This window comes from Erythrolamprus reginae, chromosome Z, assembly GCF_031021105.1.
Source record: "Erythrolamprus reginae isolate rEryReg1 chromosome Z, rEryReg1.hap1, whole genome shotgun sequence".
In the NCBI taxonomy this organism is placed as follows: Eukaryota; Metazoa; Chordata; class Lepidosauria; order Squamata; family Dipsadidae; genus Erythrolamprus; species Erythrolamprus reginae.
Window position 1 is genome coordinate 60,359,234 of NC_091963.1, and position 27,701 is coordinate 60,386,934.

General features: G+C 40.1%; 1 protein-coding gene across 1 annotated transcript in view; it reads right to left on the bottom strand.

Annotated features, from left to right (window-relative positions):
• The window catches only part of CNTNAP2 (contactin associated protein 2), a 653,718-nt gene that overhangs the window by 172,057 nt on the left and 453,960 nt on the right, over positions 1-27,701 (bottom strand). Inside the window, exons 14-15 of the mRNA XM_070766812.1 lie at positions 15,848-16,004; positions 13,380-13,507 (exon numbers count right to left, since the gene is read on the bottom strand). Coding sequence (XP_070622913.1) covers positions 13,380-13,507; positions 15,848-16,004 — 285 coding nt within the window. The remainder of the gene's footprint in view (positions 1-13,379; positions 13,508-15,847; positions 16,005-27,701) is intronic.

The following is a 27,701-nucleotide window of genomic DNA, read 5'->3' on the forward strand; positions in this document are numbered from 1 at the left end:
TGTATGTGTACATGCATAGAAAATATAATTTAGACCACTATCCTATATGTGCCTATGCATAAAATAGCATCATTAAACTTGTTTATTTAATCAACTCATAAAAAGCTGGAGCTTACATCACTATTGTTCAAAGGCTAAATTCTGCTGCTCTTGAGAAACTATGCTAAATTAATCATAATTTGAGATTTGCATTTCATGGTATCCTTCTGTGCCGGCTGGAGGGGTTGGGAGTGGGAGGCACTGTACTTCAGTGGTTCTCCTCCTACCTCTCCGGTCGGTCACAGTCGGTGTTAGTGGGGGGTCAGAGGTCGACCCCGAGGTCTCTACCTTGTGGGGTGCCTCAGGGGTCGATCCTCTCCCCCCTGCTATTTAATATCTACATGAAACCACTGGGTGAGATCATCCAAGGGCATGGCGTGAGGTATCATCAGTACACTGATGATACCCAGTTTTACATCTCCACTCCATGTCCAGTCAACGAAGCAGTGGAAGTGATGTGATGTGTCTGGAGGCTGTTGGGGCCTGGATGGGTGTCAACAGACTCAAACTCAACCCTGATGAGATGGAGTGGCTGTGGGTTCTGCCTCCCAAGGACAATTCCATCCATCTGTCCATCACCCTGGGAGGGGAATTATTGACCCCCTCAGAGAGGGTCTGTAACTTGGGCATCCTCCTCGACCCACAGCACACATTAGAGAAACATCTTTCAGCTGTGGCAAGGGGGGTGTTTGCCTGGTGCACCAGTTGTGGCCCTATTTGGACCGGGAGTCGCTGCTCATAGTCACTCATGCCCTAATCACCTCGAGGCTCGACTACTGTAATGCTCTCTACATGGGGCTACCTTTGAAAAGTGTTCGGAAACTTCAGGTCGTGCAGAATGCAGCTGCGAGAGCAATCATGGGCTTTCCCAAATATGCCCATGTTACACCAACACTCCGCAGTCTGCACTGGTTGCCAATCAGTTTCCGGTCACAATTCAAATTATATGACCTATAAAGCCCTTCATGGCACCGGACCAGATTATCTCAGGGACCGCCTTCTGCCGCACGAATCCCAGCAACCAGTTATGTCCCACAGAGTGTGTCTTCTCCGGGTCCCGTCAACTAAACAATGTCGCTTGGTGGGACCCAGGGGAAGAGCCTTCTCTGTGGCGGCCCCGGCCCTCTGGAACCAACTCTCCCCAGAGATTAGAATTGCCCCCATCCTTCTTGCCTTTCGTAAGCTTCTTAAAACCCACCTCTGCTGCCAGGCATGGGGGAACTGAGATACTCTTTCCCCCTAGGCCTTTACAATTTTATGCATGGTATGTCTGTATGTATGTTTGGTTTTATAATAAGGGTTTTTAACTGTTTTAATGCTGTTTTTATTACTGTTGTTAGCCGCCCCGAGTCTACAGAGAGGGGCGGCATACAAATCAAATAAATAAATAAATAAATAAATAAATAAATAAATAAATAAATAAATAAATAAATAAATAAATAAATAAATAAATAAATAAATAAATAAATAAAAAAATAAATGAATAGCAATTGTTCAAATGCAAAAGGGGCAAATTGATATTTTGATGAAAAATAAAAGGGATGATGTAAGACGTTGGCGGGAAAAGGGAATTTTGATTCACATATAAAGAGTCACAATTAAATTTTAAATTCTCCATTCAGACATAATTCATCTTAATTATAGCTTAAAATAGGATTGTTTGTAAAATTGCACACACACACACACACACACACAGAGCATTTGGAATGAACATGAAAAAAGATTGTTAAGCTAGTAAATGCTGAAATTGCTGCTTGGAAAAAGTATTCATCCTATTAAAACTGGAGAAAGTTTCAGGCTTCTGGTGGCAGCAGCACTGCGTTAGGAGGCTGAAGAGCAGGGCTCTGCTCGTATACTTCCTTTTTCTGTTTTGAAGGACCTTTGGAAGGTTTGACTGTACCTGGAGGATCCGGCTGATGTAAAGGGGAGTCTCCAAAGTTCATGAGGCAAATCACAATTGCCCCACAAGACGAGAATAGGGCCCTCATCTTCGACAGAAAAGAACTGGCATATTTTGTCTGCCCATAGCAGAAACAGCCACATAGCTGAAAGGTGAAGAGACAGTTCCAAGAAGTGGAATTGGAGAAACAAGGATTACATTTGGATAATGGTGATGAGCCGATTAAAGAGTGAGAACACCATAGGATTATAAATTCAACCTTAACTCAGCAGCGAATGAAAGGAGCGATCGGAGAGATTGCAAAACTGACAGTGCACTGTATGACAGCATAGGAAAGACAGTCTGAAAGGCCGAACTGATTAACAGTGAGATCTTTGTGCTTAATTAAAATTATAAGATTTAAATAACTAAATCAGTGGACTTGTTCTGGATACAAGGGGGAGCAAGGAGCTGGATAGAGATCAATGAAGAACAGGAAAACAACTAGAAACAGGCGCCATTATTGAATACAGATGAGAGTGACAGTGCAAATGTTGATTAAGATTTAAAAGGCATGTTTTGATTAAAGATTAACTTGGAAATAAACTGTCTCAAGAGGATTACTACTGCAAGAGGTGGCCACAGTAACAGACGCAAGTAAAGAACATAATCATTTATTCATTCATTCATTCATTCATTCATTCATTCATTCATTCATTCATTCATTCATTCATTTATATGCCATACAAGTATAGAATTACAGTTTGTATTAACATAACAAAATGGCTTCCGGTTTGGTGGAGATCGCGACGAGACGTGTCTGGCAGGGCTCTGCCAGGCGAATCTCTTCTACCCCCTCCGAAGGTCGCATTTGCGATCGGATCGGGCCCGGATGGCCCGATCCATGAACAGGGGGCTCTCCTCTGCCCGAGGACCCATCGCCAGGACTCCAGAGGCAGCGGTTCGCCCCGCAGCTTCGGAGACGGGAGAACCGCTCCTCTTTTCTTAAGAGGACCGGCCAGCGCTCTCTCCCCTCACTCAGCGGGAAGAATAAAAGTAAAGAAGCGAAAGTAAAAATATCTACATCTACATAGAAAAAGAATATAGCAGAGAAAGGACTTAAGGTAAAAATCTCTATTGTGTTTCGTCTTTAACTCAGAAGATCGTAAAACTTTTAAGTGAAAGTTTTTTTTTCCCAGGGCGAAAGTGAAAGTTTTTTCTTGTTTAAACCCATCCGCAAATAACAGCCGGACCTAATTTTTTTTTCTCTTCACTTTTACTTTTCCATTTTGAACGTGAACTTGGGAATCTACAAAATAATTTTCTGACTTTATGCTTTAACAAAATAGTTTAAATTTGACATGACTATTTAGGAAATTTTAACTGCTAAAGGGAATTTTTAGTGATGATCAGAATTTGTTCTTGATAGACTTTTAAAATCATAATCTTCTGGACTTAATTTTTGAAGCGGAGGAACACAGTCTTGCTGCCTTTTTTTTTCTTGCTGCCTATTTTCACAACATGAATAACTTAATAATCATGAATTAAATGGAATCTAGAAGAGATTGAACTCACTTCTTTTTTGGATTACTTATTGTTGGATTAACCTATTTGGAATACTTGCTGAGCCTTTTGGACTATTTGCTGACACCCTTTGGATTATTTGCTGAGAACTCCTTGGTTTAACATCTGCCTGCTGCACGAAAATTAACTTGACTCCATCTTGGGATCTCTTTCTTTGTTCTTTGTTCCTGTCTTGAATTTGGAAAATAAACTGACTCCATCTTGAACACAAGCAAGCTTTGGAATTGCTTTACTCCTTGAATTTTGAATTGAAATCAAATATAACTTTACCCTTTGAGATTTGGATTTTCATTTCTACTTCCTAGCAAAATTACAGGATTTATAAGAAGAACTTAAGTATACAATACTGTTATTGTGTCTTTGAATAACTATCTGGTTTTTTTTTTCTCCCTGATTTTTCTTTGACTTTCTTCCTTACATTTCTATTACTAGAAGAAGTTTGGTTTGAACTACATGCATTGTTAATAATCCTTGGGTTCCTGCTCTATTCTAAATAGTTGAACTAAAATACCACCCTCCTTCTTTTTCTTTTTGAACAATTTTTTTTACTTTACTTTTTCCCCTTTTCTTTTTTCTCCCCTCCTCCCAAAGTCTTTTCCTCCAAAAAATCTTTTTTTTTCTTTTCTTTCTTTTGTCCTCTATATATAGTTGATATTCCTTCTCTTCTTTTATTTTCTGTCCTCCTTTTACTTGAAAAGGCTAATACTGTTATTAATTGAATTGCTATTGAATTGGTATAGTCATATTATAAGGGAAACAAAATATATTGAATAGATTTGGAATTTATAGTAATTTCTTTTCCTTTTCACTATATATAAAATTGAAACTAACCTTAAAATTTGAAATAGTGGATTTTAATTTGATAATGTCCCACACCTCAACTCTTGTTAAAACAACAAAGAAACAAACAACACCAACTACCCTATCTCCACAAGTGTCACCGCATTCTTCTCCTTCGCATCAAGTGCTAACCATGTCTACCAAAGACAAAGACAAAGACAAAACAATGCAGTCCAATCTTGCAACTATACATGAGACTTTGAATGCTTTGAAGGACTTTATGGTCAAATCACAAGAAGATGCCACTCAACAAAGAGAGGCCATAAAGGAGGAGGCAACACAACAAAGAGAAGCCATAAAGGAGGAGGCAACACAACAAAGAGAAGCCATAAAAGCTGACTTGGCAGAATTTAAAGTGGAGATGGCTCAAATGAAAGCTGATATGGGCGAGATGAAAGATCAGATAAAGCAGATCCAACAAACTCTTCAAGAAAGTGATGACCGAGTTAAAAAAGTTGAAGAGCAAGCTGACAAAAATGAGAAAAGAATGGAGTATCTTGAAGGGAGAGCTGATGAAAGATACAAAAGATATGATGAATCTATCATCCAGCTGGAGATGCAACGAGCTTCGTACGGACTTCGATTTCAGAATATAAAAGAGGAAAAAGATGAAGACTTAAAAACGACTATGGCGGAAATCATTGGAGGTATACTTCAAGAGGACCCCATGGCTTTACAGAAAGAAATCGATGAAGTATACCGAATCTCGAATAGCTATATCCGTCGACACAACCTCCCAAGAGAGATACATATTAAATTTACAAGAAAGGCGTTGCGAGATGAGATACTTCATTATTCAAGAAACTCCCCGCCTCAACGACATGGAGTAGAAATAAAGATATTAAAACAAGTTCCAAGAAGTGTCAGAGAAAACAGAAGAGATTACCACTTTTTAACCAAAATCTTGATTAAAGAAAATATCACTTACCGTTGGCTTATTCCACAAGGACTTTCTCTGACATGGCGCTCTACAAGGTACAAACTGGAAAACGTAGATCAAGCTATGTTCTTTCTTGAACAGAGTGGATTGGGCCACTCCGACCATGCAAGTAAGCAACTAGTGGTCCAACTACAGCCAGCTCAACAGCAACCAGGGGAAAAATCATTAACTCAGCAAGAAGAAAACCTGGGGGCAACTGCCCAAGTAATAGAGCAGGACCAAGGTTCTAGAAGAGTTCAACCTCAGCGAGAAACCAAAAAACCTATTAAATGACAACGAATAAAGACTTGAAAATCTTTTCCGTAAATGTTAATGGACTTAACGAACCAAGAAAAAGGAAGCAAATTTTTTCCAAAATCAGAAACCAAAATGTTCAGATTGCAATACTACAAGAAGTTCATATTAAAAAAGATAACCAAAAATTACTGTTGAATCCCAAAATTGGAAAAATGTATGCTGCATTAGCAGACCAAAAAAAAAGAGGTGTAGTGATGTATGTCAAGAATTCTATAAATTCCAAACAAATATATAAGGATAAAGAGGGTAGGATATTGATTGTACAAGTAGATATTGAACCCAGACCTCTAGTGGTTGTTTCTATTTATGCCCCCAATGAAGACCAAATGACATTCTATAAAAATTTACACCAAATAATAACAGATTTAGCTATTGATAATCTATTGATAATAGGTGATTTTAATGCTATCGCGAATAGACAATTAGACCACTCAGGAGGGGGAGGTAATAAAAAAAGGGGAAAAGGAAAAAAAACAAGAAGAAACTTGCTACCCAGTACTTTTCAAAAAATGAAAGTGGAACTATTATTAAGCGATATTTGGAGGGAAAGACACCCTCTTAAAAGGCAATTTACCTTTTATTCCAATCCGCACAAAATTTGGACGAGAATTGACATGTTATGGGCACCAAAAACGGTGGCAGAGCAAATAAGAGAAGTTGAGATAGACGTTAATACATGGGCCGATCACAATCCAATAGTGGTCTACATGACGATGAATAATAAACAGAACAATTGGCGGATGAACAGGCATATATTAAACGACAAGAAATATAAGGATTGGATTGAAAAGGAATTAAAAATATTTTTTGAAATTAATAAAACATCAGACACTACTCCACAGAACTTATGGGATACAGTTAAAGCGTACATAAGAGGTTTAACAATATCTTATACAGCAAAATACAATAAGGAAAAGAAATTAGAGTATTTACAATTAACAAACGAATTAAAACAATTAGAATCCTTATCGCAGCAACATACTAAGAATAGAGATCTAAAGACAGAAATAAACGTAATTAAACATAAAATTAGAGTTATAGAACAAAACCAATTAACTGAAAAGATTAAAAGAGCAAAGCAACAATACTTTGAATATGCAAATAAACCTGGCAGATGGCTAGCGTATAAACTTAGAAAACAAAGTCAATCAAAATTAATCCAAAAATTAGAAGATAAAGATGGTAAAATAAAATACGATACAGAAGGTAAGGCAGACATTGTGTATAATTTCTATAAGGAATTATATGCTAAAGATCATGTCATTGAAGATGAAGTTTTTAACTATTTAGAGGCTTCAAATCTACCACAAATAACAGAAGATCAACAGGCTACCATGGACGGACCAATAACAATGGAGGAACTCCTAATAACAATTAAAAAACAGAAAAGCAACAAGGCCACAGGCCCAGATGCCATACCTGCAGAATGGTATAAGATAGATAATGAAACAATAAGAAACCATATGTTAGAAACTTTTAATTCCTGTAGACTTGACGGAAAAATTCCTAAATCTTGGTCAGAATCACTGACAACTTTAATACACAAACAGGGTACAGAACCAGAAAAAATCAAAAATTATAGGCCTATATCACTATTAAATGTAGACTATAAGATCTTTATTGCCATTTATGCAGATAGACTTAAAGGAGTTATAAATGGAATAATACACCAAGATCAAAATGGGTTTCTTCCAGGGAGACAAATTAAAAATAATATTAGAACTGTAATAAATATACTAGAGTACTATGAACAACATTCAGATAAGATGGCATCTTTAATGTTTTTGGATGCTCAAAAAGCCTTCGACAACGTTAATTGGATATTTATAAAAATGCAATTAAATAAAATGAGATTTGGCCCAAAATTTGTTAATCTAATAGATACTATATATTCAAAACAAACAACGAATATAATATTGAATAACAGTCAATTACCAATACTTGATATAAATAAGGGAGTTCGCCAAGGATGTCCTATATCACCATTGTTATTTATTATGACCCTTGAAACCTTATTAATTAAAATAAGAGCGGACCCCAGAATAAAAGGATTAACCGTAGGAGATGAAATCTATAAACTCCAGGCCTTTGCAGATGATTTAATGTTTATAATTGAAGAACCGACCACAACAGTTCCTACTTTATTACAAACCATTGAACAATATGGAAATGTAGCAGGTTTAAAGATAAACAAAAACAAAACACATTACTTGACTAAAAACATGAACAAAACACTAGAAACTAAATTAGAAACTATTTCTGGAATAAAGACTGTAAAAAAGGTAAAATATTTAGGAATAAATTTAACAGCGAAAACAATAACATTAAAAAATGATAATTATATGAAATTGTTAGCAGAAATTAAAAAAGACTTAGCAACCTGGAACAATTTGAAAATATCTTTCTTAGGAAGAATTGCAACAATTAAGATGAACATTTTACCCAAGGTCTTATTTCTTTTTCAGACAATACCAATAAACCCAGGGGGTATCTTTTTAAGAACTTTAACAAACTTAGTTAAGAAATTTATATGGCAAGGTAAAAAAGCAAGGATAAAAATGAATTGTTTAGAAGATATCAAAGAAAGAGGAGGATTTGGCCTTCCAAATTGGAAATTATACTATCAGGCCGCTGCACTAACATGGCTTAGAGATTGGATAATCTTAGATAACAAAAGAACACTTGAACTAGAAGGACATGATTTAATGCTTGGATGGCACGCATTTTTATGGTATGATAAGGACAAAAACCATTCATATTTTAAAAGGCATACATTAAGGAAATACTTACTAGAAGTATGGAAAGATATAAAGAAGAATCATTTCTTAAGCATCCCAGATTGGTTAGCTCCCTTAGAAGCAATAACGCATCCAAAGTCTATAAAGGACAAGAAAATGACTCATAGATATAAAGAACTATTAAATGATCAGATGAAGCTTAAATCTAGAATTGAACTACAAGAAGAAGGGATAATAATAGATTGGTGGCATTATGCCCAGATCCGATCTAGATATCAGAAGGATAAAACTCTTTACATTTTTAATAAAAGTAAGAATTCTCTAACTACCTTAATAACCACTAACCCTACAAAAATGATAGGGAAAATATATAAACTACTTATTGCTCATAAAAATATAGAATTGTCTTTAAAAGATACTATGATAAGATGGTGTAGAAATATTGGCAAGGAAATAGATATAGACACATGGGAGAAAGTGTGGATCAATAATTGGAAAATGACTAAATCAGTTTCTTTAAAAGAAAACCAAATCAAAATGTTCTATAGATGGCATCTCCCACCAAATAGGATAGCAAAAATGTTTCCCAAAACATCCCCAATATGTTGGAAATGTAAGAAGGATATAGGAACTTACTATCATCAATGGTGGACATGCAGCAAATCAAAAATATATTGGAAGATGATTGAAAAAATATTAAAAGAAATAATAAAACAAGATATAGATAATACCCCGGAATTTTATTTATTAGGTGTCACAACCCAGATTTATAAGAAAGAAATTTTTTATTTAATCATACATATATTAACTGCGGCTAGAATAATATATGCGCAAAACTGGAAAGGGGAGGAAATCCCCAAGGAAGAAGAGGTTATAGCTAAGATATTAGATTGCGCTGAAATGGATATGATGACAAGAAGATTAAACGATCAAGAGGATACTAAATTTTACGAAACATGGAACAACGTTTACAAATGGATAGACAAGAAAAAATAAGATATATTGTTAGTGGTTGTTTTTTCTTTTTCTTTATTTTGTATTAGTTTTTATCTAGATGATAATAATAGCAATATTAGTTTAAAAGGATTTTTTGATGATTATGATATAGCTATGTATATATAAGTATAAGCAATATATTAAGATTTTTGAAGTATAATAGTTGAATTTAGTCTTACTGTCTAGATTGAAGGTTTAATACTATTTTATTATAGTAATTAGGATTATATTAAAGGTATCTTTCCTTTTTGCTAACTATGTTATACTAACCTTAATACCCACATTAAGATTTGTAAACTTCAATTCAAATTTATTAATTTTTTCTTCTTTTTTATAATAGTTAATACATATGTATTCTTTTTCTATATTTGAATTTATACTTTCATAAGAAGCGGGGGAAATACACCCCCACTTTATGTTTATTGTTTGTTTGTATCTGTTTGTCTTTTTATGAAAAATAATAAAAAAATTGAAAATTAAAATGTATTAACATAACAAAGTATAAAGAGTTGATAAAAAGGATAATAGTACAGAAGGACAAGGACGGAATCTGCAGCCTACAGAGAGTACATTCAAAACACCTGAGTAAAGACTAGTTTGGGCTGAGGTGGCTAACACTGTTTTTGCTTTTCCCATTTCTCCAGGTCCTAGCCCTGCTCCACATTGTTGCATGTGAAGTGCTACGGAGTTGCCCTTTGTTTGCCTACAGTATTGATCTGTGGCCACAGCATGGTATCTTGGGCTAGAAGAAGTGCGACACCATCTTGAGGAATGCAGCTGTCGCTGAGTCACAGTAAAATGGCTATGGCGCAGAGATCTCCATTGAGACCGGCTTCTCCCATTGTTGAAAGGTTGGAGCCGTGGAATGGCCAGGTCCAGATGGTTGGTGTTGCAAATCAATGGCAAGGACCTTGGAGTTTTGAAGGGCTTGGCACTGGGATGTCAAGTCCTGTAGATCTTCTGGTCTTACGGGGTCTATGGCCCCAACACACAATTCGTGTGGTCTGATACCCTTCCATGGAAGGTGTGGAGATATGCCATCAAACCAAGGGCAGTGAAAAGAGGAAGGATACGGGTTAACAAAGCAGTGGGCAAGCTATTTAAGGCAGGTGGGGGGGTACAATAATCAGACACTCGGGTATCCTTTAGAATGCCCCTAGCCTTCACTGGGATGACATAAGTCATCTATCAGATGTCAAGAATGTCATTTTTTTCTCTCAGACCTGCAGAGGGGCCTGCGTGAGCTAGTGCAAGCATAGGGGGGAGTCAGGGGGCCAAGATAGAAATCTGACCCCCTGCTGTGGCAGTATCAGGGCAGAAAATGGTATCAGTAGCAACTGTGTGTTCTCCCTTGGGCATCTTTTGGAAGAAGATGGGCTGCCCCTTCTCACTACTAACTGTCTGCATGACCAGGGTGGGGGAGAGGGGGTGCCTTTGGGGCTCACTTACATAATTTCTGGTACCGGGTCATGGGGGTGAGCCCTCCCACATGCTTGAGGAGTGGCTTACATGGATGGGCGTAGGCTGAAGATAGTCTCGCACTGCCCAGGCAAGGAGTTACATCCATTTAATTGCCCAAGTATGTTGTACATAGGAACTTTCGCCCCATTTAGTGACCTCTGCAGGTCTCTACGTTTATATTTTAATAAAGTGACCCTTATTACCCAGCTTTCATGTCCGTGTGTTATTCCACATTTGACTCAATTGAAAAGCTAGGCACCCTCGGCACTGGGCCGGCATTTGTGTCAGGGCTGGACAACACAGCACCCAACTTCCTTTGAGATGGGAGGTCTTCCGTGGCTCTGTGAGATCGCCCAACAGCCTTTGCGCAGCCTCACATGACCAGAATAAACCTGGGTGGAGCCTCCAGCCTATTTAAGGGGACCTGCAAGCTGCCCAGGCCTCCTCTTTTTCCTGCCTGCCTGCAATCAAGAGCAGATACCCACCCACCCTCTGCTAAATCCAGGGTGTTTAAGGAGTCACCCATTTGGGGCCTGAGTAGGAATTTTTGCAATTGCAGCACTATTGAGTCTAGATTGTTTTTTGCCTACTCCACCCTGGAAGATGGAGAAGGGAATTTTGGTCACGTAGTATGTCTGGGGTTAAATAGATCGGCATGTAGCAATTGGCTAAATTCATCTCGGTCACTGGTTTGGCAGTAATGGGGCAGAAAAGGGTATCAGTAGCAACTATGTGTTCTCCCTTGGGCATCTTTTGGAAGATGATGGGCTGCCCCTTTCTACAACTCAAACTGTCTACATCAATCTTTTCAATCTTCTTTGAGTCGCTGCACATTTTTTACATTTACAAAATCCTCGGGCACACCACCAACCAAAATGACACAAAATAACACTCTAACACAGTACATACACAGTCATTTCCAGTTCTGGGTCAGGGGGTGACCCCTTCCACATACTTGAGGCATGGCTTACATTGAGGGGCATATGCTGAAGATAACCTTGCACTGCCCACACAATTTACCCATTCAAATCTAATAAATAATAATAATAATAATAATAATTATTATTATTATTATTTAGTTGCCCAAGTATGTTGTATGTTTATATGTTTCACCCCATTTAGTGACCTCTGCAGGTCTCTATATTTATATTTTAATAAAGTGATCCTTATTACCCAGCTTTCATGTCCACGTGTTATTCTGCATCTGATGCAATATGTGCTCTGCTTTTCATATGATTTGTATACAATGCATAGCCAAGCATAGATAACAAGTCAGATACTGGAAGATTTACACTTCCTTATTTAGTCTTCAAGTTTCAAACACGTACTAAAAAAAAACATTTTTGATTTGCAAAATAACTTTAACCTGTATTAATATTGATTCTCACCAGCTATAACTTTGTATACAAGTTTCCAATGATGAACTTAGTCGTAATGCTACTATTTGTATCTCTATAAAGTTAATTTATTGAAATATAAATAGTAGTGTTGGTGGCATTAACAGCAGCATTCAGCAGCATCACAGTTCTTAAAAGTTGTTCTGTGTGGTTTGTATTTCCGTATACAGTATTAATAAATTGGATAATTTGGACCATTCATCTATACTTAATTGAATAGTCCAAGTTATCTAATTTGTTCCACCATAGACATGAATGCCTTTACTTAAGAAGTAAATCAAATACATCTATTCAATATACAATAATTCTTTATAAATATTTTTGAAAAATGTTATTGATATATTTTGATATAGATCATGTAAAAGCATATCTTAGTGATCTTTATCAAGCTGAAACTATCTTAGATATTCTTGGTCATGATACAATTCTCTTGTAATTTGAGTGAATTCTCCCAGATGTTGAAAGGTCTCACTGAGTTATTACAACCCACCCTCATTTGCAACAGTGCTAGGTGGATGTTGATACTTCAATTCTCTCAGTAGTGATGCAGTGACTGCTTTATGAGAAGCAGAATGAAAAAAGGTTTTTTTATATAATAAATTTTATTAATTTTTATAAGAATATAATAAAAACAGATAAACACTACACTACACTTTGATATGTGCTCCTGCCACCCAACATCATTCATTCTATCCCTCCACCCAATGAGGTTGTACCGAATTATAATATTTTAAACCAGGAACATTAGCACATTTACAAAATATACAGTGATTCCAATTTATTCTTTATAATTCGGTCTCGAATTCTACTGACCATAAAACCTCTAAACCTGTCCCATCTTCCCATCAGTTTTCTCATTTTATTTTCATTGATTGTATTCATTTTAGTATCCATAATTCCAAATTGAATGTGTTGCACCATGTACTGGTACCAATTTTGTATTGTCCATTTTGTTGCATCCTTCCAACCTAAAACTATTACCGCCTGGGCACTTTTTCTAGCTGCTTCCTTAATTTCTCTGAAATCACCCATATCCCTCTTCATTACTAATATTGCCATCTCCTTTGTAATAACCTATTTTATATTTAACATCCTATTAATAATAATTTAATTTATAATAATAACTCCCAAAACATATGCATCAGCACCCCTCTCTCCCAGAATAAGAAGAGGTTTTAACATAAAATAATAGTAGTAATCACACTTACGGTCTCCATGGCAACGCAGAGCACCCACAGTTAACTTGACATCAGAGCCTGGTCGACCAATATCTCCAACCACCACTTGACTGATAGGTAAATGGTCCTTGTAAGATAAAAGACCAGCATCTTTTCTCCTATGTAATGAAAAGAAATAAAAATCAAACATACTCAATAAGATGTTTAATGAAAATCTAAGTCAATCTTGAGCTAGTCAAGATTGAATTCCTGGAAGTGAGCAGAGTCAAACTGCAATATTGTATTCTAACCACTGGGTCACTAAAATATTACTTTATTGTTACTTTTGGTCTTCTAGATCAGGGGTCCCCAACCACCGGGCCGCGGACCAGTACCGGGCCGCGGGGCATGTTGCACCGGTCCGTGGAGTCAGCAGCTGCCGGCCCTCATGCCGCCACCCCCTCCCTCCAGCGCTTCGCCTCCCGCCGGGCAAGAGGCCTCGGGAGGCAGGTTCTGCCGGCCACAGGACGATGGATGGGACAGAGGGGTGGGAAGGACCGAGAGGTTCAAGCCTCTTTTGGCTTCTGCCGCGGGGCGCTTTTGCGTTTTTGGCTGGGGGGAGGCAGGAGGGCCAGCCTGACCCCCTCTCTCCAGCGCTTAGCTCCCGCTGGGCAAGAGGGCTTGGGAGGCAGGTTCTGCCGGCCACAGGACGATGGCGGGAAAGAGGGGCGGGGAGGACCAGCATCCCCATGCTTAATCCCGCCCCCAACCACGCCCCTTTCCGCCCCCACTGGGCCATAGAAAAATTGTCTTGCTGAAACTGGTCCCTGGTGGAAAAAACGTTGGGGACCACTGTTCTAGATCACATATAAGCTTCCATTTTTTTCCACCTTACTCCTGGGGATTCAACCATGCTCAAGGATGGGGGGAGATGGGATCTGTTGTTATTTGATCAACCACCTCCACTGTGCTGGCAGAGCCCTTAGAAGAGTTGGGGCCAACCTCATTTTGGGAGGCAAGATTTTCCAGAGAACAGGAACAACAGCTGAGAACAATGTCCTGGACACTGCCAGCAAGAATAATTGTGTTGATGATACTTGCAGCATGTCTCCTTTGCTGGTACAAGTAGGAAGAGCCTATCCCATTAAGGTGAGATGGTCCTTCAAGTAATCTGGACCTCTGCCATGAACAGTTTTAAAGGTGATTACCAACACAACTCCAATTTCGTTACAAGCAGCCCCACCACCACTCAGCTGCGCAAGTGCCCAGCATCTTTGGGGGATTATGTGTGTTCAAACCTGGTGGGTAGGAGTGTTATGTCTTAGTGACAGCCAGATGTTCCTGGGCGTTCCTGCTCCTTGGTGGGAAATTCCTATGTGGCCATTGGCTGGCTGAGCCCAGCAGACGGCAATAAATATAGCTGCCAGGCATGGCTATGGTTTTTTCTTTAACTAGTTGTTGTCTGTGTCTTAATAATAAAGGTCTTTCAGAATTTACCTTGTTGGTCAGTCTCCTCCTTATCAAGATTTAACAGAATCCATAATTGACTTTCAATAACCATCTACTTAAATATCTCTTACATACTTTGTTTGCCTTTTTTGATATACCCCCTATCTACTATGTTTTTTTATGCATGATTTGTTTAGGTTGTGTGATTGTTTTTTATAATAAGGGTTTTAAAATTGTTTTTTAACATTAGATTTGTATATTGTGTATTGTTGTTGTGAGTTGCTCTGAGTCTTCGGAGAGGGGCGGCATACAAATCTAATATATTATTATTATTATTATTATTATTATTATTATTATTATTATTATTATTATTTAGAAGCTCTGCCTCTTGTCTCTTCTTAAGCTAGTCACATGCTGATTTATTTTGATATCTCTCCTTCTGCTTTCATCTTCTTAATTTGTTTACTTTTTATTCTTCCAGCCTCATCTAAAATCATATAAAAGAAAGCCTCTTTAATTTATCCTCATTTTTATATATTCATATATTTAATTATTGATTTATCCCAGAGGTATTGTGTAGCTTTTGCAGTTTAGTAACTATTAATAATGTAATGGAATAAATTTTCAATACAGTCAGTAAGCTGTTATCAATCTTTCTTTATGAAGTCATTATCAAGACTTTCCAACCCATAATCACAAATTTATATAATTACTATCAAACTAGTAACATAATATTAATTCTAATTTCAGATTGCTTATGTTCAAAAAAGCCCTTTGTTTCTTCTTAAATTTTTAGTATCAAAATAAAATATATTTTTTAAAAAATACATTTTTCTAACTGAAAAACAAAACAAAATGGGAACTCCAGGAGATGCATGATATTTCAGAGATTGACACAATGAAACATATGTTATCTTCTACTTTAATCACTATGTAAATAGGCTAAAAGAGAACTGATTGAATGTTGCTATTGTTTGGTTTGATCTGGTTGTTTTATTTATACAGGAAATTTGAATGTCACTATTGTTTGAAGCATTTAAATTATAAACAAAATATAATATCTCACTTACTCTTGTTTCGAATCAGCATCACAGTTACAATTGTATTTTGAATCAGTACAGTTACGTTCAATGCCACAGGCACATTTCTGAATGCCTGGTCCAGAGCCACCCCAGTAGTACTGCTTTTCATTGGCACGCCCGATCCACCAGGTATATGGATTGCCATCTGCAAAGACAAGGAATGGAAAATTAAATGCAGCAGAGTTTCATGATACGCAACAAGGATGTTTTATTTTATCTCATGAACTAATTAGCTGTTTTTTGTGGGGGAAATGCATTGATCAAGCATGATACGATATTTCTGCTTCTGCGAAGAATGTTGAGTCATTAAAACAACAATATATATTAAATATACTTCACCCAAATTCTTGTAATCTAATTGATACTTTTTTAGTGACAGCAGCAAGAGAAATATTGCACATTCTTAAGCAGTCTATAGTTAAGTAGTCATTATTATAGAATGCATTAATGCACCCTTCATTTTTATCAATTTTGTTATGCTGCAGCCTGATACTACAGTTGTTGAAATTAATCTTTTGCTCATTAATCTACACTCAGTACCCCATAATGCAAAGTGAAAACAGAAATTTAGAAATGCCTGTAATCCCAAGTAATTCAGGGTCTGACTCACAAGGGGGGGGGCACACTACCGATATGGCATTTGTTATGTCCCGGGGTATAGTTGGGATGTTCCACATTGGTTGAATCTCCGGCAGGAGATTCAAGCATGGGGATTGGATTCCACCTGCATATATAGACTCACCTGAGCCACCTGCATTCAATTCCATTTCTGCTGATTACCTTGCTTGTGTTATTACAGCTCAATAAACTGACATCGTTTTTAGCCATGTGTCTGGCCTTTTGTTTGCCTGATTTGGACTACTTAACACTGGTGATGAGGTTCCAGACTAATTTGTTGCCACTACCGATGCCCCAGATACTCCAGTCACTGCCTCCTGCTCTCTTGTCACCTCAGATCCTGCTGCCACCTCAGATCCTGCTGCCTGTTGCTATTGTTTGGTTTGATCTGGTTGTTTTATTTATACAGTGCATGCCCCAACTGTTCCAGTCGCCATTGCGCTCATCAGCCACTCTCCTGTAAGTGCCGGGGGGGGGGGGGGCAACTGACTTTTAACCATCTGCTGCACTGTCCCACAAGGCTTCTGTGTTTTCTTCGGCCTGATGAACTCATCAATAAGAGTTTGACTTGCTCCTGAGTTAAGTTGAGTTCCTTCAGCAAACTTGGAATCTAGGAATAGGCAGGGCATCTGGTGGCCACTTCTGATAATTTACCTGCATAAGCTCAAGTCTAGTAAATAGCAACACCACCTGGTAGCTGATTCTGAATTTTTTTATTTTATTTTAATTTGTTTGTTAAGTGTTTTTGACACCAGTCAAGCCTATTGTCGGTACCCTATAGCACCCTATTGTTCAGAGGTGCAGCACAATCAAGTTGCCACTGTTGAGTGCTGCTGTCAGTTCCAGGTAAAGGTGTCACACTCTGCTGCTACCTTCAAGCCTTTCTCCCCATCCACGTAGACCTGGGATGCATTCCTGCAATGCTTCAAAATCTACTTGTTAGCCAATGATCTCACCACATTATTGGACATGTGAAAGAGAGCTTGTTTCCTAAATGCTTGTAGGCATCAAATGTTTACCATAGCACATGTCCTAGTAGCCGTGCAAATTTATTTATTTATTTATTTGTTTATTTATTTATTTATCCAATAAACAAATACATAGGAAGAAAAAATAGACATGTAGTAATATATATAAGGGTAAAGTGAACTTAGAGGAGAAGATATATGAAAGAAAGAAAATATATATGATAAGTGAGAGAAAGGAAAGACAATTGGACAGGGGACGAAAGGCACACCAGTGCACTTATGTACGCACCTTACTGACCTCTTAGGAACCTGGAGAGGTCAATCCTGGAGAGTCTAAGGGAGAAATGTTGGGGGTTAGGGGTTGACACAATTGAGTCTGGCAATGAGTTCCACGCTTCGATAACTCGATTGTTGAAATCATATTTTTTACAGTCAAGTTTGGAGCGGTTCGTATTAAGTTTGAATCTGTTGCGTGCTCTTGTGTTGTTGCGGTTGAAGCTGAAGTAGTCATTGACTGGTAGGACGTTGCAGCATATGATCTTGTGAGCAATACTCAAATCGTGTTTTAGGCACCGTAGTTCTAGGCTTTCTAGGCCCAGGATTGTCAGTCTATTTTCGTAGGATATTCTGTTTTGAGTGAAGGAGTGAAGGGCTCTTCTGGTGAAATATCTTTGGACATTTTCAAGGGTGTTGATGTCTGAGATGTGGTATGGGTTCCAGACAGATTAACAGTAGTCTAGGATGGGTCTGGCAAAAGTTTTATAGGCTCTTGTGAGTAATGTGAGATTGCCTGAACAGAAGCTGCATAGGATCAGGTTAACAACTCTAGAAGCTTTTTTGACGATATTGTTGCAGTGGGCTTTAGCACTTAGGTCATTCGATATTAGTATTCCAAGGTCTTTTATTGAGTGTGGGTTGGCAGTGAGAGATTGTTTATTTAGTTCGTATGTGCGGTTTGGATTCTTTTTGCCGATGTGGAGGGTAGAGCATTTGTTGGTTGATATTTGAAGTTGCCAGGTGTTACACCAGTCTGAAACAAAGTCCAGGTCTTTTTGGAGAGTGAGTGTGTTGTCAGTGGTGTTGAAAAGTTTCATATCATCGGCAAAAAGAACACAGTTGCTTTCGATATGGTCGCAGAGGTCATTGATGTAGAGAATGAAGAGAGTAGGACTTAGTACGCTTCCCTGGGGAACGTCACTTATGACAGGGACGGGGCGGAGATGGCGCTGCCAATTTTGACAATTTGTTGCCTGTTTGACAGGAATGCAGTAATCCAGTTGTGGAGGAGTCCTGAGATGCTATAGGATTTGAGTTTTAGGAGTAGTTTTTTGTAAACCACTGAGTCGAAGGCTTTGCAAAAGTCTATATAAATTGCATCAATGGATTTTCCTTGGTCGAGGTGGGTAGTCCAAATGTTTTTGCAGTGAAGTAGTTGTAGGTTGCAGGATAATTTCTTTCTGAATCCAAATTGTTTGTTTGAGAGTAGGTTATTAGATTCTAAGTAGAGGATGTTTGATCAATTTATAATTGATTCCATGATTTTACAAGGGACACAACAGAGAGATATTGGTCTGTAGTTGTCCACTAGTGAAAGGTCTCCTTTTTTGAAAATGGGGATGACTACTGCTTTTGACCACAGCTTGGGGAGCGTGCTGGTTCTGAAGGATTTTTGGAAGATAATGCTTATGGGTTCAGCAAGAGCAGAAGAAAGTTTCCTTAGGAAGTATGCACAGAGACCGTCTGGTCCGGCAGATAGGGAAGGTTTGAAGTCACGGATTGCTTTTTCTACGCGGTCTACAGTGAAGACGATTTGGGTTAGGTTTTTTAGTGGGTTTGAGGTGCGATTTGCGAAGATGGGGGAAGAGCCATTGCTTTTAACAAAAACAGAGCCAAAAAAAGAGTTGAAGAGGTTGGCTTTGAATAGGTCATCATGGTATTCTTTGTTATTGGGTCCTACGAGTGGTGGAATAGGTCTGGAGTCATTGAGTTTGTTGTTGACGAAGTTATAGAATGCTCAGACTTGGTGCAAAGGAGGCTTTCCTCTTGTTTGCTGTGATAGTTGAGGCATTCTGCTTTTATTCATTGGCATAAGCTTTTGTAGCGGACTTTAAAGTTGGTTACTGGGCTTTTTTTGTTTCTATGCCAGAGGGATCTTTTTTTGGTTTGTAGGTATGTTATTTTTTCATTTTCCTCTGGAAGAAGTGAGTGGCACATGTAGTTCTATAAGCCTTTTGATTTGGAGTAAGAACATATTGTAGAGATCATCAGTGGTGATGCAGTTAGAGAACAAGGATTGCCAGTTAAGGATTGAAAAATTGGCATCTATGAGATCATAGTTGGCTTTCCTAAAATTGTACTTAGGAGCCACGTTATTCTGGTGAGTGTTTAGATGATGTAGGTTGAGGTTGAAGTTGATCGTACTGTGGTCACTGTTGGAGAAGGGTTCTTTTGTGTGCAGTCCATAGATAGCACTTTTGCTGTTGCAGAATATGAGGTTGAGACAGTTGTTGAGTCTGGTGTTGTTTGATACTAATTGTTCCAGTCCTAGACTGGTGACGGCGTTATAGATGGCGGTATGTATAGGTTCAGTGGAGCATTCATTTAGTGACCAGTTGATGTGTGGTAGGTTGAGGTCACCAAGGAAGATAATGGGATGGAGGCAGGAGGTTGCCCAAGTTAGTAGGGAGGTTAGTTTAGTTGCATGGGTAATGTCGTAGTTTGGAGCTCTGTAGCACAGTAGGGAACGGAGTGTAGTGTTGAGGGAAATGTCACAAACTAGGCTTTCAGGGAGGATAAGATCATGTGCAACTTGAATGTGTTTTAGACTGAGTGAGCTTTTGTAGAATATGGCTACACCACCCCCTCTGTGGGATTCACGGTCATACTGGAAGACCAGGTAGTTACTTTGTGTGATGAAGGAGTCAGGATAGGAAGGATTCAGCCATGTTTCACAAACAAAGATTAAGTCAAATAAGTTGGTGAGAAGTAGGATGAGGAATTCAGACAACTTGTTGATAATACTTCTTGCATTGATTAGTTTACATTTGAGATTGAGTTTGTGATCAGGGGTGAGATTGGATTGAGTTGAGTTGAAATTGGATTGAAATGAGGTAGTAAGAGGCGCGCTATCCTATTCGTTGCCTGAAGTGCTGGGGGGGGGGTCTGTTTGTAGATGAGGGATGGTGGGTGGAGAAGTGTGGGATGGTTGAGGAGGGACAGTGGGTTTGGAGATGAAGGGAGGGTTATGAGCTTTGGTCCTGATGCAATCAGAGCGGTAGTCAATGTAGAGGTTAGTTTCGCCTTGGTCACAACGTCTCTGGAGTTCGGCCCGTAGTTCCCGAGAGTGGATGCGTTGGAGTAGTGTTAGGTCTGATCTGGATCTGAGTTTTTTGTATTTTGCGTTATTTCTGGCAATGGAGTTCATGGTCTTAATGAACTGTTGTTTGGTAGTTTCATTTTTGCAGACTATTCTGCACAACCGGGGAGTCATTGATCCATCACTGTACTTTAGTACAGGGCCGCTTCTAGAAACCTCTAAGATATCGTCGGGGCGATTTATTGAGGATGATGGTTGTGGATGATGCTATGAATATTTGATAGATCGGTTTCCCCATTTTCCTCTAGGCCAAAAAGTACGGCGTTATGGCATTTTTGTTGCCATTCCATGGCATCTTGCACCAGGGAGGAGATGTCAGTAGTAGGGTTTGGAGATAGAGGTTTTGGAGGCCTGGACTGGGTGTTAAGAGGTGGTGGCGGGGTGGCACAAGGCACTTGTTTTGGAGTTTTAGCATTTATCAGTTCTTGGATGTTTTTTTCAATGGCGGTGATCTGCGGTTCCATGCTTTCAGTGTATGATTGTTGGGATTTAGAGACTGCAGTGAAGATTACATCAGATAAATTGTCAAAGGGGTCTGGTTTGGGAGTACGGGATGGGCAGAAGTAGTAGAATGAGGGATTGTCTTGGAGAAAAGTGGCGACATGTTTATTGATGCTGAGGCAGGTATGATGAGCAGATTTTTTGCAGGAATGGTATTTTGTGAGTCCTTCTTGTGTATTTATGTTGATGTTGCATATAACGCAGATGTTATCAGAAACAGTCATTTGGGTTACTTGTTTTTTTTTTCCTGCATGGCATGGTCATGGTGGTGAAGTTTGGAAATCTTTTTGTGAGTGCCGGGTGGATTGGGTTCTGGGCGTCTTGCGCTGTCGCTTGAACTCCAACGATAGTAGGGTACTGGGAGTAGTGTCGAGGGATAGAGGAGGCTCAGACAGTCTTGGTTGGGCTCCAGGTGTATTCCTTTGGTGTCAGGGGTGCAAGGTGTTGATTGTGGCCCTCAGGTGGGGCTCCTGGCGTCTTCCGCTACCCACATAGGCTGGGTGCTGGGTTTGAGGGCAGGGCTCCAGGCGTCTTTTCTGGGACGGGGCCTCCCGTTGGGTGCAGGGTATGAATCTAGTCCTTGTGGAGGGCTCCGTGGATGTCTCAGGGCGTCTACAGCTGACTTCAGGGGCTCTGGGGAACCACCTGTGTCTGCTGTGTGCCGTGTGCAATTCTGGGGCACCTAGAGGGCTAGGGCGACTTTCGCTGACGTCAGGGGATCTGGGAACCTCTCGCGCCAGCTGTGCATTGGAAACGAAGCCTGGTGTCCTTCGCTAACGTCAGGGGCTCAGGGAAACCTCCCTTGTCAGCTGGATACAGAGTAGGCAAGTTTTGTGGCTTGGGTTACTTCTGCTGATGTCAGGGGCTCAGGGGAACCTCCTGCGTCAGTTGTGCGTTGGGAACGAAGCCTTGGCTTACAAGCTTCAGATGGCTTAAGCCTTAGTTGATAGCTTGGCTGGTAGCAGGGTATAGATATATCTGAAATTGTGATTGCTCTGATCCCTCCCAACCAGTAGGGGGAGATGGAGCGTTGCTGCCAGATTAAGTGACTTTTCAAATTGATAGAAGCTTTCACTTCCCAGACCACAGGAAGTCTCTTGGTCTTTGTTAAATTGATGGAACACGTGGTAATGGAGGCACCTAATCCTAAATCAGCTTTGGGAAGGCTGAGGCATTTGCAGAGTCAGTTGGCTCCTAACACTGTTGAAATGAACTGCAGGAGGCTGATAGCTCTTCACTGATCACAGAGCTGAAGACTTGTCTGTATTTGTTTTGCAAGCTCCCAGGTAACTTTGTTGGGCTTATTGGAGTCAGTTGTGCAGGGCTGGCTAGGGAATAGGGCTCTTGGAGGTTCACCTTTTCCCCAATTTAAATTGCAGGGCTTTGGGGGATTGGCTGTGCCTTGTTTGCCTTGTTTGGTGCTGCTTAGGCAGGCTTGCAATTGCAATTAAAACAGTATGGAGATCAGCTGGGAGGCTTCTTTAGCAGGGAAGTAATTTAAATCAGCTGGGGAGCAGCAGAACTAATTGGGTTGCCTCAGCTGGGTAATGGCAGGGTTACATAGGTTGCCTCTCTCTCTCTCTCTCTGGTAATATACTCCCTCTGTTAGGTATTTTTTAGGTTTCACCTCTCTCACACTTTAGTAAACGACAGCGTGGTTTTTCTTCTCTTTCTCTCTCTCTGGTAATGTGCTCCCTCTGTTTTCTCTCCCTCACTCACTCACCTCCATTTGCTGCTTTGAGCTGCTTGTTGTGTCTCGTCGCTCCTTATTGTTAAGTTGAATCTGGTTTGCTGGTTTTGCTGATTTTGCTATATCTATACTTGAGCTATTTTAACTTTTTTTTTTAATTTTCACTGCCTAGCGATGTGATTAAGTATCTGCACGGATCACCATCTTGACTGGTCTAAATTGTGTACAAATGCCATGGGATGAACTCATCTGCAAACTGTCATCACTATGGCTCCAGCCCCCTCAAGGATTGCAAGACATTTTCTGTTCCACCAGCACGCCCAAGCAGAAGGAGAAGCAATTAACCTATACATTGCTTCTCTAAGACAAGCAGTTCTCGAGTGTGATTTCCCCAGCCTAAATGATGTCTTGCTGGAGCAACTAGTGTGTGGGGTGCGTGACATGCAATCACAGAGGTGTCTTCCTGCCAAGTCAGCCTTGACAATTTTGGATGCCTTGTACAATGCTAGAGCTTCCGAAATGTCCATAGCATCAGCAGCTGAAATCCAGCATATCCAGTCTTCTTCATCGCAGTGCACCACACTGGCGCCAGTGCACCAGACCTCTTATGAATCGTCCATCAATGCAGTTGATGAGAACTCCATCACCCATTTACGTACTGCCAGCTGACCCCACCATGCACCTTTTCAGCTGCCGCCACCTCCACAACATTGCCCTCGATGGCTGTCTGTGACAGCTGTGGAGCACATGCTGTTTTTTCATGGCCATCTGCCACTGCTGTTGGAAATGCAGCCACTTGGAGAAAGTGCGCTGCTCGACCCGTCGGCCAGGGCTGTTTGTAATATACTGACTCACTGCACACCAGGAGGCTAGACTACCCATTGAGGCAACTGTTTTGCTATTTGGCCTGATGTATCATTTCCTGAGGAAGAGGAAGAAGTGTACTTGGCTTCTGGAGATGAGCATAAGAAACTGCCTGTAACAGTGTCTATTGAGGGAACCCCTTTGACCGTGGAGTTGGACACCGGTTCCTTTTGGAACTTGGTGTCTTGGCAGACTCTTAAATGCCTGATACCGACCTTCTCTAAAGACAGACTGTGCCCCTGTAGCATATGCTGCAAGATTACCAAGGCAGTGCAATACCCATCATGGGCCAGGCTTCCATATTCATTATTAAAGGGAAATTTGTAGAGTTGTTGAATGTGTTATTGGTGTCTAATCCCCTATTGGGTTTAGATTGGTTTTCCTCGCTTGGCCTATCCATTTCTGGGGTACATGCTACCCCTATGAGTGTACCCACAGGGGCACATTTAAATGCCGCTGCCTGCAATTTGGGGTGAATGTAGCTCCTGGATTATCCCAGAACCTACTGGAGTGCCTGTTCTATGGCCTGCCTGGCATGATACTGTATTTCGATGACATACTGATTACAGCAAATTTGTCCTGCAATCTTATTGCTCGAGTCAAGCCATTCTTCTACAGTTTCAACAGTCAGGCCTTAGGTTAAAACACCACAAGTGCTGGATAGGGATCCCCAAGGTGGAATTCTTGGGTTATTTCATTGATGTCAGGAGCTTCCATCCTACCCCTGCTAAAGTCACAGCTATCAAACATATCCCTGTCCCATCCAATAAGGCAGAACTCCAGGCATTCTTGGGCCGTCTCAACTTCTACTCTGTATTTTTTACCTCATAAGGCACCCGTCTCTTCATAGACTCCTTGATTCAAAAACTCTGCGGCACTGTGAGCCTGGAAGCACAAGCTTCTTTTGATGCCATCAAATAACTGCTGTCTTCCAAGGCTGTCCTAGTCCAGTATAATCAAGATCTACCTCTTGTCTTGGCCGCAGACACCTCTCTTTATGCAGTAAGGGATGTTCTTAGGCACCAGCTCCTGAGTGGTCATGAAGTGCCAATATGTTATTTTTCTAGGACTCTTTCAGCTATGGAGTGGAACTATAGCTAAACTGATACAGAGGTACTGGCTATTGTTGCTGCTACCAAGAAGTTCCACCTTTATCATTCACTAGCATCACAGACCATAAACCATTGTTTTGTAGGCTGATGGATGACAGTCAGACACCACAAATAGTATCACCCCACCTGGCCCGGTGGGTGGAGTTCCTTGCCACATATGACTATACCATGGTCTATCGCCCAGGCAAGACCATAACTCATGTCAATGCAGGAACCTTCCCCATTCTCAATATACTTCTGGTACAAGAATTCATGGGTGTTCTCTGCGTCAGATATAGCTGTTCACTCAGCTAAGGATCCTATCTTCCTTCAGGTTCTAGATTGGGTATGGAGAGGCTGGCCTAGTAACCCCCAAGACTCCAAGTACACCTACCCTTTGCAACTTGCCAGTGGGACTTTAGGAGATTGTCTTCTTTGGGGGTGTAGAGTAGTGATTCCAGCCACCCTTCACACTCAAATACTTCAGCTGTTGCATGTGTATCATCCTGGCATAGTTAGAATGAAGGCCCTTGCCTATAGCTATATGTGGTGGCCTGGCCTAGACCGGGCCATAGAATCATGGGTAGCAGAATGTCATGTATGCCAGGTCCCCTGGCCTGCACCACCAGTCACTGAACCCAGAGCTTAGAAGGTACCAAAGAGTGCATAGTCCTGCGTCCACATGGACTTTGTGGGCCCCTTCAATGGGCATGTTTTCTTAGTGCTAGTCAACGTGGACTCAGGTTGATAGAAGTGGAAATCATGAAAACCACCAATGCAGGAGGCCTCATTCTATCATTACAATGACTGTTCACAACCCATGGACTTCCTGATACACCGGTTAGTGACAATGGCCCCAAGTTTTCCTCCATGAAATTTCAGAGATTCTTGGCATCTCTGGGCATCCACCAGATCCTAACAGCCTCCTGGCACCCTTCCAGCAACGGCTGAGTTGAATGGGCAGTCCATTCAACTAAGGATTCACTATGTAGGTTAGAAGGCCCCAATTGGCACGCCAAGGTGGCACAGTTTTTATTCACCCAGCATTCTACCCTGAATCCCATTGAAAGCAGAACATAAAAGAGTTTAGGTTTTGTTTCTGTAGGATAATTGGGACAGAATTCAATGTGATGAGAAATGCTGAGATTGAATGTTGGGGCATTCACAGCCTCTGCTGGCAAACCATTCCACTATTGATCGTTCTCATCACCAGAAAGTTGTTCCTTATTTCCAGGTTGCATCTCTCCTTGGTCAGTTTTCATACGTTGCTCCTTGTCTGTCCCTCTGGTGCTTTGGAAAATAGTGTGTACTCTCCTCTCTGTGGCAACCCCTCAAGGATTTGAAGACTGCTATCATGTGCTCCCTGGACCTCCTCTTCATTAGACTATCCATGCCCAGTTCCTGCAACTTTTCCTTGTATTTTTTGGTTTCCAGTCCCTTTATCATTCTGGTTGCTCTCTTCTGCACTTTCTCTTAAGTCTCAATGTCTTTTTTGTAGTGTGGTGATCAAAATTGAATGCATATTTTAGGTGTTGTCTAAGTAGGACATTATAGAATGGTATTAATACCTCCCTAGTCTTGGAGTGTATCCCTCTGTTAATGCAGTTTAAGAGTGTGTTGGCTTTTTAAGCCGCTGCTGCACTTTGCTGGCTCATATTTAGTTGGTTATCCACTAAGACTCCGAGATTTCTTTCACAGTCACTACTGTTGAGTGTGGTTTCACTCAGTTGGTATGTATGTCTTAGATTTTTCTTACCTAGGTGTAGGATTTTGCTTTTCTCTACATTGAACTTCATTTTGTTAGTTTGAGCCTACAGTACTAGTCTATCAAGATCCTTCTGTATTTTGAGCCTGTCCTCTGGGCTATTGACTACCCCTGCCAGCTTGGTGTCATCTGCACATTTGATTAGTTCCTTCTCTATTCCCTCAACTAGGTTGTTAATGAATATATTGAAGAGTACTGGGCCTAGGACTGAACCTTGTGGTACCCCGCTGCTTACTTCTTTCCATATGGATTTGGATCCATTGAGGACTACTCGTTGGTCAGCCAATGGTCAGACTACAATTGGTCAGCCAATTGTTAATCCATTAGGTTGTGCTGTTGTCTATCACACTTTTTTCCAATTTGCAGAGTAGTAGGTTGTGGTCCACTTTATTGAATACTTTACTAAAGTCCAAGCACACTAGGTCTGCTGCATAACACTGGTCTATTGATTTGATCATGGTGTTGAAGAATGAATGAGATTGGTTACAATTATAAAGATTGCTTTATTTTCTATCTGAATTAAAATGTGATCACTTTATTTATCTGTTAGCTGTTTTTGCTTACTCATTCATTCATCCCTCTATTCCATAGTTAAATGCCCTTAAAAAGAAAGTACATTTACTTATATTCAAACAAAAAGTATCAATTTATATTGACTATTTTATATCTTATATCCAACTAGTATCCTTTATAATTCAGGGGGATAAAGAAATTATTCAAATTCCAAAAGCTTAAACACAATAACTTCAATCATTACTTAATCATTATGTTATAATTTCCCTTATTGTGTTACAAAATATTCTAATGGCAATCAGCCTAACAAATAGGAATACAGTGATCCCTCGAGTATCGCGAGGGTTATGTTCCAAGACCCCTCGCGATACTCGATTTTTCGCAATATAGTGGTGCGGAAGTAAAAATACCATCTGCGCATGCGCACCCTTTTTTCCATGGCCGCGCATGCGCATA